This window comes from Phycomyces blakesleeanus (assembly GCF_001638985.1).
Source record: "Phycomyces blakesleeanus NRRL 1555(-) unplaced genomic scaffold PHYBLscaffold_40, whole genome shotgun sequence".
Taxonomy (NCBI): Eukaryota; Fungi; Mucoromycota; class Mucoromycetes; order Mucorales; family Phycomycetaceae; genus Phycomyces; species Phycomyces blakesleeanus.
In genome coordinates this window covers 307,346-323,583 of record NW_017265170.1, presented here as the reverse complement: position 1 = coordinate 323,583, position 16,238 = coordinate 307,346, and the positions used below count along the sequence as shown (strand labels likewise).

At 36.4% G+C, this 16,238-nt stretch overlaps 4 protein-coding genes across 4 annotated transcripts; all 4 read right to left on the bottom strand.

Moving 5' to 3' along the window:
- Window positions 1–4,446: 4,446 nt before the first annotated feature.
- On the bottom strand, window positions 4,447–6,739 carry PHYBLDRAFT_128786 (hypothetical protein). Its single transcript, XM_018429244.1, has 2 exons — window positions 6,624–6,739; window positions 4,447–6,520 (listed from the first exon to the last, which is right to left on the bottom strand). Exons 1-2 carry the CDS (start codon window positions 6,718–6,720, stop codon window positions 4,656–4,658), a joined length of 1,962 nt encoding a protein of 653 aa, XP_018284021.1. The 5' UTR covers window positions 6,721–6,739; the 3' UTR covers window positions 4,447–4,655.
- Window positions 6,740–6,903: 164 nt separating this feature from the next.
- On the bottom strand, window positions 6,904–9,953 carry PHYBLDRAFT_189458 (hypothetical protein; the record flags this gene model as incomplete). Its single annotated transcript, XM_018439664.1, has 4 exons — window positions 6,904–8,705; window positions 8,749–8,801; window positions 9,055–9,588; window positions 9,687–9,953. The coding sequence occupies 4 exons, from the start codon at window positions 9,951–9,953 to the stop codon at window positions 6,941–6,943; spliced, it is 2,619 nt and encodes an 872-aa protein (XP_018284020.1). The 3' UTR covers window positions 6,904–6,940.
- A 1,435-nt stretch (window positions 9,954–11,388) lies between these two features.
- On the bottom strand, window positions 11,389–12,739 carry PHYBLDRAFT_80511 (hypothetical protein). The gene is made up of 6 exons (XM_018443589.1): window positions 12,374–12,739; window positions 12,175–12,312; window positions 12,014–12,075; window positions 11,854–11,949; window positions 11,706–11,788; window positions 11,389–11,638 (listed from the first exon to the last, which is right to left on the bottom strand). The coding sequence occupies exons 1-6, from the start codon at window positions 12,629–12,631 to the stop codon at window positions 11,511–11,513; spliced, it is 765 nt and encodes a 254-aa protein (XP_018284019.1). The 5' UTR covers window positions 12,632–12,739; the 3' UTR covers window positions 11,389–11,510.
- A 455-nt stretch (window positions 12,740–13,194) lies between these two features.
- On the bottom strand, window positions 13,195–14,231 carry PHYBLDRAFT_175717 (hypothetical protein; the record flags this gene model as incomplete). Its single annotated transcript, XM_018437554.1, has 6 exons — window positions 13,195–13,245; window positions 13,318–13,409; window positions 13,490–13,609; window positions 13,676–13,764; window positions 13,825–13,928; window positions 14,175–14,231. The coding sequence occupies 6 exons, from the start codon at window positions 14,229–14,231 to the stop codon at window positions 13,195–13,197; spliced, it is 513 nt and encodes a 170-aa protein (XP_018284018.1).
- Window positions 14,232–16,238: the final 2,007 nt, after the last annotated feature.

The window sequence follows — 16,238 nt, the reverse complement described above, 5'->3', positions numbered from 1 at the left end:
ATTTAGGGGCGAGGGAAATATAACGGGTGTGATATATCTTACCACCATTTTCACACTTCATTTGTATCAAGTCAGGTTTGGATCCTGAAGAAGATCGAGCCATGTAATGCAGGTACAAATAATCCGGTGCTATTATTCTTTTAAAAAATAAATATAAAACAGAATATCTAATCTGCTCAGAGATATTACAAAGCTGTTTTGGACATATATGATAATGTTAGTACCTCAGAATATATATTGCTTACAAGAACTATGCAATATTTTTTCTTCTTTTTCTAAAAAAGAGATCCATAGAAGAGTCTCTCGATCATTCGGTTTAAACACGTTAAAGCGTTTGTACTATAAACTTCTAGCAATAAGATAATATAGCTCAAAATGTTATAAGCTAACAATATTACATTAAATGTATTCCATTAACATGGTCTATGTGCAAAGAATAAAGTACAAATAGCCCACCTTGATGGCTGATACTTGTAGAGAACATCGAAGATCCATCTCAAATATCGTTATATAATTATATTGACCCCCACACACATAATATATTAGACTTTTATGGATTTATCTTTTTATCAGTATTTAAAGGCATATAAAATACAAATTATTGTCCCTTGAGTCTCTTATATATATTTATCCTTTGAGAAGCGGCTGCTATTTCATTAGCCGTATCTTAATATCTGTGTCCTAGTTGTCTAAGGTTGTTATCTTGAGATATAAAGTATGAATGCTGCCTAGTTAAGCTATAATAGTAACGTATTCCGTTTGAATATCAAATTGATTATAAACAGTTCCAAGCAATATATTTAAGCAAAAGAAAGAAAAAGGGAAGTCATTGAGACTAATTGTCCAATTTACTTTTGTCAGATAGATTTATCTCGTAGTATTAAGGCTATAACTGTTAAATACTTGAATGTACTATTTGGATAAAAATTTAACTGTCAACGAAAATGATGATTTTGATCAAATTGGCAAATTCTACACTGAAAATCAGCTATAAATCACAGTTCATAAAACATAGCAGCCTCTATGACTATAAGCAACCTGGTTAGACACATTACGATCCACATTATCAGCAGCTTTGGGAATCGATTGCTCAAATATTGACCAAAATATCCTACATTTTCACTATAAAATCTTGATCCACTGTAAATTGGGCTATTTGCACCAAAAAAGTCCATTTTCGATACCCACTTTTACTCACAGGACAACTGAAAAAAAGTTTGGAAAATTTTCTTTTTTGTCCATTAAGTAAAGTTGTGTAAAACGTAAATATGGGTCTGCCAATACTTTTCAGAGAAGAAACGAGTGTGAATTCGTGGAGATATCAACTACTCTAAAAATGACTAGATTTGTTAAGGAAGTATAAAAAAGGCAAATAATCTATTTACACCACACGGCTAAATAAATTACTGTGAGGGTATCATTGTAATACATTTATAAATAACCAGAGTAACATACAGATACTAGATTGTTTTATATAAGGCCAAGAACTAGGTCTTCCTAAGCCTTAATATTATTCTAGCTACATAAAGAGCTCGTTATAAAAAATTAGAAATGTATACCCTAAAGAAACACTGATATGAAACATGCCCGTGTGATAAAATAACCCAAATGTTAATATTAACGGGGGTTTCTTTTAGATTGAAACGTTTTGACGTTTTGATCAATATTTGAGCAATCAATATCAAACAATCTTTAGATAGTGGGTCTTTATGTGCCTCATCAGATTATATACAAATTTAAAGACCCTTTTCTTAACCGATCTAGATATATAGCTGATTTTCTATATTTAATTTCCCATTTTGATCAAAATGATCCTTTTTATTTAGCAATTTTTTTCTTTCATTTCAGCTGTAAATTCAACGACATTCAAACTATATAGCAGTTGTCTGCTTAAGCCAATTATGTTCTTTCAGTAATTATGTCGTCAAGTGAAGGTAGGTTGATAAGCTAGGATGCGGAGAGTTGGAGAAACTTTTAGTTTTGATTGATTTGGTGTGATGTATAGAATCTATGATAATTAATGGTATACATATGATTATTCAAAGCAACATTACTTATTAGTAATGTTGCTTTGGGGCTTGAATATACTAAATAATAATAATAATAAAAGCATTACAGCAGATATGACCATCTTTGTGATATATTATTGTCAAGCTGTATGTATAAAAGTATATAGTCGATATGGTACTTTTTATACTTATCTAAAGCCATTATTCTGCCTTGTATTAGAAAGGGCGTAGATTTGTAGTAGTGTGATAGAAAATTGCTACAAGTACACATCCACTCCATCATACTGAAACTTGCCTGTAATATATCGGGTAACTGGTTCTGGGTATAAGCGTGTTAATGAACCGGGTTATTAATAGGTTTTGTTTCCTTTCGTGAACCTGGTTCGCACCACAGTTCATTATTACCATAGTAAAATTCATTGCAGAACAGCCGTTATATAAGCAAACTATTCTTTTTTTTTTCTTTGCTTAAAGAATTTAGCAATTTTAGCTTTAAATACATAGCCGTTACAAAACGTACCTTGATCAACAATGTCAGACAAAAAATTAATTTTATTGGCTGATTTCATTTAATTTTTTGTTTCAATCGTTTCGATATCTTTAGACCAGCCATCACCTTAGAGTTTAAACAGCACGTGATTGCTTACATCATTCCTGCTTGGATCATTCTTGTTTGCGTCAGCCAACATATGTTTTCCTGATATAATTGTGAGGTGTTGATTGTAATAGCCCTGCAATAACTTCAAATATACATTTACATTGCACGATGGTATGTATATAAAAGAAAGTCTGTAATTCGTTTAACTAATCAAATTTAAATGTTCATGTTCTAATTCTATATAAAAGAAACGCGTTGTGTCATAGCTAAGAGGCATTAAGACCTCTAAGAGGCAATCTAGGCTAATAGACTCACGTCAAGATTCCGTGATATATTGGAAGCTCTTGTCTGTATTTCACGTCAAGATTCCGTAAAGTACAGTTGACCTTGTTATGATGCGACACGATAAATCTTCAAGTCCATCATCTGAAGTAAGTTTTATTTTTGTACAAGCTCTTTTTAAATGTACCGTCTAATGCTAATTATTTTATTTCTTTGAATCTGATTTTCTCTGTATGATACGCTTAGGTTCCGTAATTTACAGCCGTAATTACTGGGGCGGAAGGTATGGCGAGTATTGTATCATAGGACGGGGGCGTTACTTCCTCTAATGGCAGTCTAGGCTAGTATGTCCACGTCAAGGTCCCGTGGTATACTAGCAGCTCTTGTCTGTATTGCGCGTCAAGATCCCGTGCAATACAGTTGACCTTTCTATGGCACAATACATTAAATGGGCAAATACCCTCACATAAAGTAAGTTTTATCTTTATACAAGCTTTTTTAAATGCACAAAAGTCTAATTTTCATTTTCAGTTTTTTAGAAAATCTGGTGTCAATAAAAATAACTCTTTCCAGAATAAACTCTTTGTTCCAATAACTACTTATCAAATGTCTTGTTTTTCTTAGTAATTAGAATATAGCAGCTTATTATTTCCTTTCAATTTATTCGTATATCTCAATTTGCCAATCATTCTTATTTAAACATTTCATTGTTTCCTACACTAGCTTGTTCACATATTCTTCCCTTTTATATCTCGTTTCTTATTATTATTTATAGTAAAATAACCAGTATTATAATGTAATTGATGGGCTTAACCTCTTTACAATAAATATAAGTTCTATGAGTGTTTCTCGTTAAATACAGTCGATATCGTATGGTTTATCTCTGATATTCACTCTATTCTTTTTGATTTAAATGTAAAATACTTTTGAAAAAAGAATCATCCCAAAAATGCGCTTTAAGTTTTCGAAGTTTGTTGGTATCGCTTATTAAATTTTTTAACCATATAGAAGAGTGAGGTAAACCACAGTATCAATTTGCTTTAAGAAATAAAATAAAACAAATCAATTTTTTTGAAAAAGGGACCTTTTTAAAATTAACCTGTTACTACCTCAAAGAATTTATTAGATTTTCTCATTTGTAAATGAGAAACCCTGTATCTGTCCTGTGGCCTTGGATTTTACTGGGCTATCAGCCAACGTTGTTGATTTAAAGAAGTCTGCCAAATAATAAGGAATGAAATGAAGCAAAGATTAAATGGTAATGGCCAACAAATCCAATGATTTATGAACAAGACGAGTATAATAAAACAACTGTTAATAATTTCTCTGTATAAGTAACTTTAAGACGCTATAGAGACCAGCTGCTGAATGATAATAAAGATATTTAACTTATTTGATTGTCGAAATCCGTGCAAACAAAGGTTCGAATAATGACATTTTTTTCTTTAATGAGCTTATTATAAGCATATCAGCTTATATATATATATGTTTAATTTTTCAAAATAAGAATACCATGTAACGCATCCAGAGCCAAGAAAACGTGAAATACCAGGTAATAAATTCTATAGTTTCATTGTTTTATTTTTTCATTCGGAACTTTTTTTTATTAAGTTGAAAAAAAATTGGATTGTACTTTAAGTTTATTGAATGGGTGTATGGGTGCGTGTATATTTTTTTTTGTAAAGAGAAAATCCTAGACTTCTTTACAAGATGCGTGAAATATTAAAAAAAGGGGGGTTGAATATGATTAAAAGAAAAAAGCGAACTTAAAGCTCATCGTGATCTCTTAAGGGCTCATCCTTGTCACCAGCTTCAGAATAAAGCTTGGAGGTAATGGGGTTCACGACAGACTCAAGCTCCTCGCGCTTCTCATCAAAGTCTTCCTTCTCGGCCAAGGCATTCTCATCGAGCCAATCGAGCTTATCCTTAATAGCATCCTCAATGGCTTCCTTATCATCAGCAGAGATCTTGGTACCAAGAGCACCATCATCAGAGAGCTGGCTCTTGAGGTTATAGATGTAGTTCTCGAGCTGGTTCTTAGATTCGGTGCGCTCACGGATGGCACGGTCCTCATCAGCAAACTCCTCGGCTTCCTTAACCATGCGCTCAATATCTTCCTGGGAAAGACGGCCCTTGTCGTTGGTGATAGTGATAGACTCAGACTTTCCAGATGCCTTGTCGGAGGCAGCGACCTTGAGGATACCGTTGGCGTCGATTTCGAAGGTGACCTCAATCTGGGGAACACCACGGGGGGCAGGGGCAATACCGTTGAGCTCGAACTTGCCGAGGCGGTTGTTGTCCTTGGTCATGGCACGCTCACCCTCGTAGACCTGGATCAAGACGGTGGGCTGGTTGTCGGCGGCAGTAGAGAAGATCTGAGACTTCTTGGTGGGAACGACAGTGTTACGGGGGATAAGCTTGGTCATAACACCACCAGTGGTCTCGATACCAAGAGTCAATGGGTTGACATCCAACAAGAGAACCTTATCGGAACCTTCCTCACCAGACAAAATACCACCCTGGACAGCAGCACCGTAAGCGACAGCCTCATCGGGGTTGATACCCTTGGAAGGCTTCTTTCCGTTGAAGTAATCCTCGAGCAACTTCTGGACCTTGGGGATACGAGTAGAACCACCAACCAATACAATCTCATCAACCTGATCCTTAGTGAAACCAGCATCCTTGAGGACCTGCTCAACAGGCTTGAGGGTCTTGCGGAAAAGATCGTTGTTGAGTTCCTCAAACTTGGCACGGGTCAAGGTCTCGGAGAAGTCCTTGCCATTGAAGAAAGATTCGATTTCAATACGGACGGACATCTGGGAAGACAAGGCACGCTTGGCAACTTCGGTCTCACGCTTGAGCTTGCCCATAGCCTTGAGATCAGTGGTAACATCCTCTCCGGGGTTCTTCTTCTTCCAGAGCTTAATGAAGTGATCCATAACACGGCTATCGAAATCTTCACCACCCAAGTGGGTATCACCAGCAGTAGCCAAGACCTCAAAGATACCATCATCAATTGACAAAAGGGAGACATCAAAGGTTCCACCTCCGAGATCGTAAACGAGGACGTTCTTCTCACCACCGGTCTTATCGAGACCATAGGCAATAGCGGCAGCAGTGGGTTCGTTGATGATACGGAGAATGTTAAGACCGGCAATGGTACCGGCATCCTTGGTTGCCTGACGCTGAGCATCGTTGAAGTAGGCAGGGACAGTGACAACGGCGTGGGTGACGGGCTTTCCGAGGTAAGCTTCGGCGGTTTCCTTCATCTTAGTGAGGATCATACCAGAGATTTCTTCAGGAGTGAAAACCTTTTCTTCATTCTTGACGTCAACCTTGATGTTGGGTGCGCCGTTCTTGTTAACGATCTTGAAGGGGAAGTGCTTCATGTCAGACTGAACATCCTTATCCTTATAACGACGGCCAATGAGACGCTTAGCGTCGAATACGGTACGTTCAGGGTTGGCGGCATACTGGTTCTTGGCGGCATCACCGATAAGACGTTCATCATCGGTAAAGGCGACATAGGAGGGGGTGATACGATGACCTTGGTCGTTGGCAATAATATCGACACGTCCGTTCTTCAACACACCGACACAAGAGTATGTGGTACCCAAATCAATACCAATAACTAGAACAAAAAGAGGATGATTAGAATAAATTATTCAAGTTGGCGCGTTTATTGTCGATCTTTTTCTTTTTCTTTTCGCGTTGATTTTTAATTGTGTAATTACCTGTGCCATATTGTTTCTTATCATCGTCGGCTGCAGATACACCCATGAGGGCACAAAGCAAACCAAAAAAGGCCAGCAAGGCGACCTGTTTCAGCATTGTAATGTGTTTAGGAAAAAAAATAGAAGAAAGAGATGATGCTCATGGTATATAAATTACAAGTTTATTTAAGGACGTGGCGATGTCCATGTAGCACCTTTTGATTGGCCATTGAGTTCTAACTCCCTCGTTCATCCAAATGCCACGTAGCAAGATCCGACGTGCCAATCTCCAGGAACCAATAAGAAACAAATATGTGTTTATTTAATATCGTTAATCATTATGCAGCATCGTGGACCGGACTGACAGGTGGTGTGTCTTGCTGCCCGATAGCTGACCAGAACCGTCCATAGAAACTCGCTCGCTTAGAAAGCGTTCCGGATGCAGTGGCCGCGTTCGGGCGATGGTGCTGACTTATTTGGTCACAACTTCGCCGGGGATTCGGATCCACAGGCGATGATGGTCCACTGTTTGACGTCACACTTCGTGCCTTCCCAGGGCGTGCTGCAAGTGGTGATGGCACACTAGGAACTGTCTGTGTCCTATTCCTACGCAATACACTTGGCTGTGTCAATCCAGTAGCATTCCTACTGGGCGCTGTTTCCAACTCCACAATTCGAAGTTTAGCCTCTGCTAACATCTGCTCTAATTCTCTACATCGGCCTTCGCCTGCTGTAGTGGATACAGAAATAATAGATGGAATATTAGGATTAGTAGTAGGAACAACTTCCAATCGTTGATTGCTTTTAGTGCGTGGAAGAGCGGGACGTATAATCGGGCGAAGAGCAGCTGAAGATTGATCCATATAGGGAGATACAGACATCGACATTGATACAGGTCTACGCCTGCCACCTTCAGACTCTGCATGCCGATTGCCTTTCTGGCGAGCCTGTTCGAGATCATTCAATAGTCGAATTTTCTCGCTTTGTAGCTCTTGGGCAACCTTATTAGCATCTTCAAGACGTTGTTTCAATCGTTCGTTAATTTCCTGAACATCTTCAAGAGCATCTAGTTTTTGCTGATAGTCCATCAACTTTTCAATCAATTGTGTCTGAGCATCCTTGGCCATTTCATTCTCATGACGCAATTCTTCCACTTGTTCAATCAATTCAGCCTTATCTTGGCGAACCAAAATCAATGCCTGTTGAATTTCGACGTTTTCATGTCGTGCTGCATTCAAGTCTTTTTGAAGTCCATGCTGGCTACGTTTAGGAGCCACAGGTGCATGGCGAGGCATTTCTTGGACTGTTGTGAGTAAACTGTCTCGTTCGGCTTCAATGTCCATTTTGTCCATACGAACTTGCATAAGCTCTTGTTTGACTTGGAGATGGTCAGTTTGAAGTTGAGAGAGAGCCAACAAGAGATCTTCGGTCTGCTGATGAAGTTTGGCTATATCTTGGTGAGGTACAGTGGGTTTGAGTTTTTCTTCTTCGTCTCCACCAGAGGAGGACGATGAAGTGCGTTTGTTGAGCCATCCTGAAGATTCTCGCTTTTTGGCTTTTGGAGTAGGGGAGGCAGGCTGCTTTGACCAGAAATTGAAGCGGACTGCTAGTACTTGTTCTGTCTGTTTCTTTTCTTCTTCTTGTTCACGGACGTATAGTTCGGCTAAATGGTCGATTTTTTCGCGTGTGATAAGGCCACTGAGAGCAATGGCGTCGGTAATAACCATACCGGGGTCATCATTGTAGATATTGTATAATTTAGTGGTAACGTAGTCAAGGATATCTTCGAATTCGGTCATTTCCATGAGGGTATCTTCAGAGCGTTTCATCATGGCAATGGCAACGCGCATAATTGTTTCTGCAGCACCTTCTGCGAATACAATATCATATATTCTGAATACTAGGTCGATTGGGAATGCATAGGCAAACAGTGTGAGAAACCACTGGGAAGCGTACATTGGAGCATTGACGGTGTGAAAAGCTAAATGATCAGACAGTTCTGGCAAGATCTGAGCCAGCAGACTGGAGAACTGGTATAGTCGTAGTTGAAGACCTTCCATGTTGAGTGTGAACATAGATCTCATTTCATACGTTTCCATGAGTCTGTTCATGGTAAGATTAGTTTTTTTTGGGGGTTATTGATTACTGACCCAAATATACTTGCCTGACAAATACGCAAAATGATTGTTGCTCTTGCATCTAAAAGTGTATATATATATTTTAATTTTTTTTTAAAGAAAACCATAAATAACATTTATATTATATAATATAAAATAGAATATAATAGTCAATAAAAAAAATCAGAAAAAAAATCAGATCAGATCAAGTCAAATCCATTTACAAGAAGCAATAGTTTCTTTTGCTTTATTATAACTGTAATAAGGAGATATAGTGGGAATGGTAATAATATATTTTATATAGAAAATAAAGTTATATAAATCAGAAAACTTACATTCATCAAAAGAGGTCCGACAAGAAATGCAAGTCCTTGACAGTAACCGACCATAGAGTCATACAGACTATATGCCTTGAGAATTCTTTCCAGAGCTTGTTGGCCGTCTCCGCCCTCTTGCTTAAACATTTCGACGTGAGGGAAGGTACGTGCAAGATCTCTTTGGATAATTCGTTCATACGGAGAGTTCTCTGCAAGGAGCTGGCCATACATTGTCTCGAGGTTCAGGGACGCCGACTGGCTCATAGCCTGCCAGATCACGCCCCGCACTTTGTCGGGGATCCCCGCTCTGAGTTTGGCTGACACTAAGTGAGGCAGCTTCAACGCCACCCCTCCAAAATCTTCAGTCATAAAAGACCAGAATTCCCAGTCAATATCATCTTTCTCGGTATCTAGGGTTGTTGTAGTAGTTAGGTTTTGAAGGGTTGACAGATGAGCTTTGAGTTCATTGGATTGGATGCAAACTGATTTCGGGTCTTCATCTAACATTGCGTTCTGTCGTTCGATTTGAGCCAAGATAAACTCAACTGAGTCCTATTGATGATATTAGTATATATACATATATAAAATGCAAAGAAAAGGAAAGAAAGGGAAGAAATCTTCCCATATATTTTGGATAATAAGTAACACACCTGGAATGGGAGGTTGGCATTCTCTTCTTCCAGTCTTGGCAGGAGCTTGATATCAGAGGGTGGTTTGTGATGTACACCAGCGGGATTGCGTCGTCTGCTGGTTGTCATGCTCGGTGTGCGTGTTGGAGTGGGTGCCATACTTGGACGACGCCGGGCTTGATAGGATGTGCTTTTTGAGGGCGCGATGACAAGTGGTGGAAGACGCTTTTTTTGTTGCGTTGCATCGAGAAGTTTAGAAGGACGAGAAACACTGGGAGGTGTCGCCATAAGTGAAGTGATGCTTTATTTAAAAAGCACAAGGGGAGGGTACAGGGTAAAAGATAGGTTGAAAAATGGAGTTCAACGTAAAAGTTTTGTATTTTTTTTCTTGTATTTTTTTGTGTGTGTGTTTTTTCTTTTTTGATTTTGTGAGAAAGTGAAATCACTGAATGAGGTGCATATGCTTTCCAACAAAAATATGTATATATATAAATTTACTCTCCGCCAGGGAGTTCTTTATTGCAGCTTGTTTAAGATCTAATCAAGTATAGATACAGGTATCTTTAAATACCAAAATATGCAATAATTCATCACCTAGCCTACCTATGTAGTGTAATTTAACCATAAATTGACTAATGGTGCATAGTAGCTACAGTAATCGTGATGTATTTAAAGGGCTTTGAACCCCTCCACACAACAAACAGCCTTGACAGCAATACAACGCCTTGTTTTGAGATATGTGTCTCTTTATTTATATTAATAGTGATCATACTGTTACATGATCAAACTAAAACCATTTTATACTAAAAAAGATTAGCTTTGCTTTTTGAGGAATAAAAGTAATTGTTGTGAAAATATTTTGTATATTGGTACTACTGGACACTTCATTAAACTGCTTTTGATATATCTTCCTCTTGTGAATATATAATACACACACAAATCAGCTTTCTTGACTTTCTATACTATACTCTTATTAAGATTCCAAAAAAGAAGATACACAGCACCACTCTAAGTTGATTTACAGATAGATCAGCTCTCATATAAACCCCCAAATATCTACGGCTATTTATCTTTATGTCATTGTAGTATTCTTATCAAAAGCGAGGGACCGATCCCCTGCACTGTGTACAAGTGAAACTAATGGGTATGATTATATATATATATATATATAAATGGTATTTAATAGACTTTATATATATATATTATTCTACTTCTTTCAAATTCTATATAAACACGTCTTTTACAAAAAATGAAATAAAATAAAAAAAAAACATTGATTTATAGAGTGTTTGTATGTCAAAAGTTGCGTTTGTAACGTATTTGGCAGTAGGACATTTGACACAGGCTTAGAGTATATTATCCTTCCAAATAAAGCTCCCTATTTAATTAACAATTATTGACAAGTAAGTAGAAGAGATATAGTAGTGCTATATATACTTAGTTTATAGCCAAAGAATACTACCATGAATATCTAATCAATTCTTTTGAAAATTGAAATTTGAACAATAGTTTTCTTAATTGCCACAGTCTATATAGAATATATTATTTCTTTATAACAATTTATATACTACTTTTAATATTAAATATTCTTGTATTTTCTAAACCTCTTTGTAGATCTATTGGTACATCAATTCAATTTTCTCTCAATAATACAATCACACATACACACACATATATATATAAAAGGCATGAAACGATTATTGACAAGTATCATATATATCTTATTATTTGTATAAGCTTGCAAATGTATTTATTTTATAGTCTTGTTGTTGTGTAAACGATACTTTGGTCTATGCTATGAATCTGGGTAGTTGTGAATCATTAGATCTCAAATAACTTGATAGGCTAGATGTGTAACCAATAGAGGGTAATAAGAATAATACAGGAAGATATAACACCAGCCATAATAAGGGTATCCCTCTTTCGTCTAGTGTTGATACGACTGATGATATTGTTGATTCCAGGAAGTCGTCCTTGTGATCCAATGTTTAGTTATCTAATCCAATCCAGCCCATTCAGCTCTCTACAACTTATCCTTACCTATGATACCGCCCACACGAGTATTAACTTGGTGTATAGTACGTCCCTGGCGTGATATGTCTTGACGTGTTGCATATGCTTGTCTAGATACATTTATACACACACATTTAATAGGAAGAGAAAGAAGAGAGAATTACTTTAAGCTTACTCGATAATAGTATCCGTCATCCTGTGCGAGCTTTCGACTCGATTACGTTCAGTGAGATAATAATCAGCATTGTCGGTGTTGCCAGCATTGGCAGATCTGAATTACCGATACATTAGCCCCAATACACATGTAATTAAACAGGCCTGTTTGTACACGTTACCGTATTTCATCTCGAACTTGGTTCATGAGATCAGCCTTGTCTCTTGCTGCCTTGAGTTGTGACTAGAGAACAACCCAGTTTTTTTTATATAAGAAAAAAGGTAAGATTATATATATCTATATATCTATATATTTATTATTCTATATTAAGGTGAATCACACTTTGACTTTTCGAAACTCTTTGGTTGTGTCATACAAAATATCTCTGTGACGATCGAGCAAGTGGATCATCGATGGTGTTGTGGGTGTTGCACTTGGTCTCTCAATAAATTCAGTCATGGCCGAGATTACGCTTTGAAGCTACGACAATTGTAAGTTTATCAATCAATTCATCTCATCGTCAGATTTTCTTTTTCTTTACTTTGGTCAGCAAGGCTTCGATTTCCAGTTCTTGGCTCATCTTGCTGTTGTCTACTGGATAGGACCCTTGTGCACTGACATTAGCACCTGCTTTGGCTAGAGATGCTAACTTTAGCTCAATTTCATTCTCTAGTTGTCGTGCTTCTTTCCGAAGTTGGTCCCAGCTCATGGGTTGGGTTGAAACTTGTTCTGTTGTATTGTCATTTGACAGTAAAGGATCGACAGCAGGTGATGATGAGTAAGGCTTAGGTCTGTTCATGATACTCCTTTAACAAATATAGAAAATTGGAGAAGAAAGAGATATAAAGAGAGAGAGAGAGAGAGAGAGAGAGAGAGAGAGGTATTTATTTATTTAAATGTTTTTTTTGGTAAGAGAGAGGGAGAGATAGCTACAACGCAAATGTAAGCCCAATATCATTACAGGACGTGCTTTTCGATATATCTATATAAACACTGACTTTTAAAAAAAAGGTCATTGTTGGCTTCAATGCACACCAAAAAATTAGTTGCAAAATATAAAGAATAATAAAAGTAATTAATTGGATCAGTTGAATGATGCTAAATATATATGAATGAGTTTATATACGTGTATATATATATAAAGAAAAGAAAGAAGGAGAAGAAGAAAGAGAAAATATAGGAAAGGAAGAAGAAAAAGGAAGAAGAAAAGGCTTTAAAAAAGGTAGGGGAGGGGGGAGATTATCTTGTAAGTGATGAAAGGTGAGGAAGAATGAAGTTCGGTTTATCTTTTTTTTACTATAGTCGTCGTCTAGTCGTCTTAATCGAAGTTTTTCTTCTTTTCTTTTTCTTTCTTTCTTTTTTTTAGACGCTAGGTTTTGTAAGGGCCAAGAGGCGTCTATCGGTATAGCCCGACTACAATCAATACAGTCCATGAGATACACACATACATTAGTTGCTTAAAGGTTAAAAGAATTCAAAACCTACGCTCAAGAGGTCTTGTTCACGAGGGACTCTCATCTGAAGCATGCTGTTCGCCTTTAGGCTTTGCTTCAAAATACGTTTCAACGAGTCATCACCTGATAAGCAATGTATTATGATTATTATTATGAATACATATAAAAATTGATGTTTTTCTTCTTCTTTTCTTTAGACTTACGGTTCAAAAGGCATTTCCATAGTCCATCGAAACCTTTGTATTGTAAGACCATTCCGGATATAGAGTGATCGGTGAACGAGAGACGCAACCAGGCGATCAGAGGTTCAATCGTGGCATCGGCTAACCAAACCCAATCCGCAATTCACATTACATTCCATCCCAAGTGATGATGTTCCTTCTTCTTACGTGCTAGCTGAAAATAAGACGTGCGATTGAACAGCAAATGGTTGACTTCCACAATAATGCCTGCCGTGGGAATAGCCATCGTGGGTATACTAATTGTTTAATAAAAGGGAAATGAGCGAATCTAGATTAGAGATGTATAAAGCTCTCACTTGTATAATGCATCGAGAGCAGGAGAGGCTGACATCAAGTCATTTGTTATAGGATTTGTATCGAGTGAAAGGGAAGAGAATCCGGGATCTTGTTGTTCTTGATCCTGTTGTTGTTGATTAGAGGTAGATTGAATAGATTGCTCTTGCTGCTGTTGAGCTTGCTGCTGTTGCTGTTGTTGAGCTTGTTGCTGCTGCTGTTGTTGTTGTTGTTGTTGCTGCTGTTGCTGCTGCTGCTGCTGCTGCTGTTGTTGTTGTTGTTGTTGTTGCTGCTGAGCCTGTTGTTGCTGGTGTTGTTGTTGGAGTGCTTGACTGTTGACAAGTGCATTCATTCCTTCAATCAACTTTCGTACTTCTGCCAAATCGTGGGCTGCTGTTTCAGTACATCTGTCCATGACCAGGTAATTCATATGAGATATAGAGAAATGGCTTAAATCAAGAGAGAGAGATTGAGAAAGAAAAAAAAATGTCAAAAAGAGCGAGTGCGAAACGACCACAACAATAATAAAAGCCCGTCGGTTCTATATCTGTATATTTTACACACCTATTATTATATGAAAAAAAAACTATATATATGAAAATCTTAAAATTATAAAAAAAGGGGAAGGAGAGGGGATAAATTGGATAATTGGAAAACACATATTTTTTTTTCTTTATACTTCTTTGTTCATAGCATATATTTTGACTTCTTTCAGTTTATTCTATAAAGAATACCACGTACAAGCAAGTAATAAAAGTATAAATAGATATATAGACAGAAAATATTAGAAACTGGTATCTTCTTTGATATTTAAAATTACTATCGATATCTCCAATATAATACATATACATATGTGTGTGTTGATATAGAGAAATAAGCTATTTAATATTATTCCGCAGTCTTTATCTACTACTATCATTATCTCTAAAAATAAATAAAAACAAAACAAAACAATGAAAAACTTGAATTCTCGACCTCCGTAAAATTACTCAAAGTCAAATACTGGTATTCTAATATCAATTCCTCTTGAATGGATATTGAAAATACAAGCATTTCGTTCATATTCGTTTTTAGTATGCTTTTAAAGTCCAATTTTTGTTTGTTATAAAAGTATTCAAAATATACGATACTCTTTAAATGGCGAGTTTGTTTGGAGGCGAAAGTGAACCTTTCTTTTGAAAATTACAGCAATTCTTGCAATATAAGTGTCGATTATTATTTTGGCTTTTCTTGGGAGGGAGGAGGTTTTACCTCTTTAAAGTCAACTTTATCCTATTGTAAATTATTATTATATGTAGGAATGTATTGTGAGAATTTTAATGTCTTCTTCCAGCAATGAACAATAAATAAATAAAAAAAAGTGGTATTCCTATTTGATAAATTGGGCTAACAGTAGACTGCCGCTACATACGGTACGCATGGTGCTTCTATTTATCAATCAAATGATAATATTCTCCTGTAGGTACAACAGCTTTGAGTTAGAGCTGAGACTGATTTGTTAATAAAGCCAATATCTAACTAGATGTATAATTTATTTGCTTTTCAAATATCATTAACCCTACACAGACATCTCTTTTAAAAGGAATCTATTTAGATATAATATTATTAGTAGCCATTCATTTTTACCTTGTACAAATTCAAGATGAGCATTTATTCAAAGTAGAAAGGCTTTTTCTCCAAAATGAGGATTCATTATACAAAGCTTATTTATTTGATATAATACCTAGTGTACGATGCACCACATTACTTGAATCGAGTTTAAGTTTGTAAGATTCAGGTTTCATGATTCATAATTTTAATAATATTTGTAGATTCTAGCTTCCTTAGCGTGATAAAATAGGACTATGATTATTCTTTGGTCTTGTATAATTTCATTTAATCGCTGTTGGCTAGATAATGTTCGACCTGTTAAGACGAAAGTTCTTCAAACTAGGTAATTGAAACACCTGTACTTGACAAGATATTTTGTATTAAATATACAAGAATAAGTCATTTACCCACAAACGATATTTATATGGCTTTATAGATTTCTCTCTCTCATTCATTTGGCCGAAAAGTCTTTGTGGCTTTATAATATTATTATTATCATCATTAGTGTGTGTAGGCAAAGGTCTTAATATCTAAAAGTAGCGGACAAATATATATAAATTGCTAGCAAAAGACCATTTCATCAGAAAAGACACAAATACCACGTGAATATAAACTTTGTGTTTCAAAGTACAACAGATCAAATATAACCCTGAATATATATCATATACACTCTTTCCGGAAATTATTGGTGCAAAAATAAAAAATTATTTAGTGCAAAAATAAAGATAAAATTTGGTGCAATTTTTTACCATTTCTCTGCTTAAAGGTGCTCTTCAGCGGTCTCGGTATAATTCAAAATTATGTGATAAAGAAAAGTTTTATCTAAATATAGTAATTATACACCAAA

What these genes read in the sequence shown, in the direction of transcription:
- PHYBLDRAFT_128786 (XM_018429244.1), bottom strand. Translation starts at nt 6,720, where the DNA reads ATGCTGAAACAGGTCGCCTTGCTGGCCTTTTTTGGTTTGCTTTGTGCC. An exon ending in TAAGAAACAATATGGCACAG is followed by an intron (nt 6,521 to 6,623) that starts GTAATTACACAA and finishes TTTTTGTTCTAG; the next exon opens with TTATTGGTATTGATTTGGGT.
- PHYBLDRAFT_80511 (XM_018443589.1), bottom strand. Translation starts at nt 12,631, where the DNA reads ATGAACAGACCTAAGCCTTACTCATCATCACCTGCTGTCGATCCTTTA. An exon ending in TCGAAGCCTTGCTGACCAAA is followed by an intron (nt 12,313 to 12,373) that starts GTAAAGAAAAAG and finishes CAATTGTCGTAG; the next exon opens with CTTCAAAGCGTAATCTCGGC. An exon ending in ATGACGGATACTATTATCGA is followed by an intron (nt 11,789 to 11,853) that starts GTAAGCTTAAAG and finishes AAATGTATCTAG; the next exon opens with ACAAGCATATGCAACACGTC.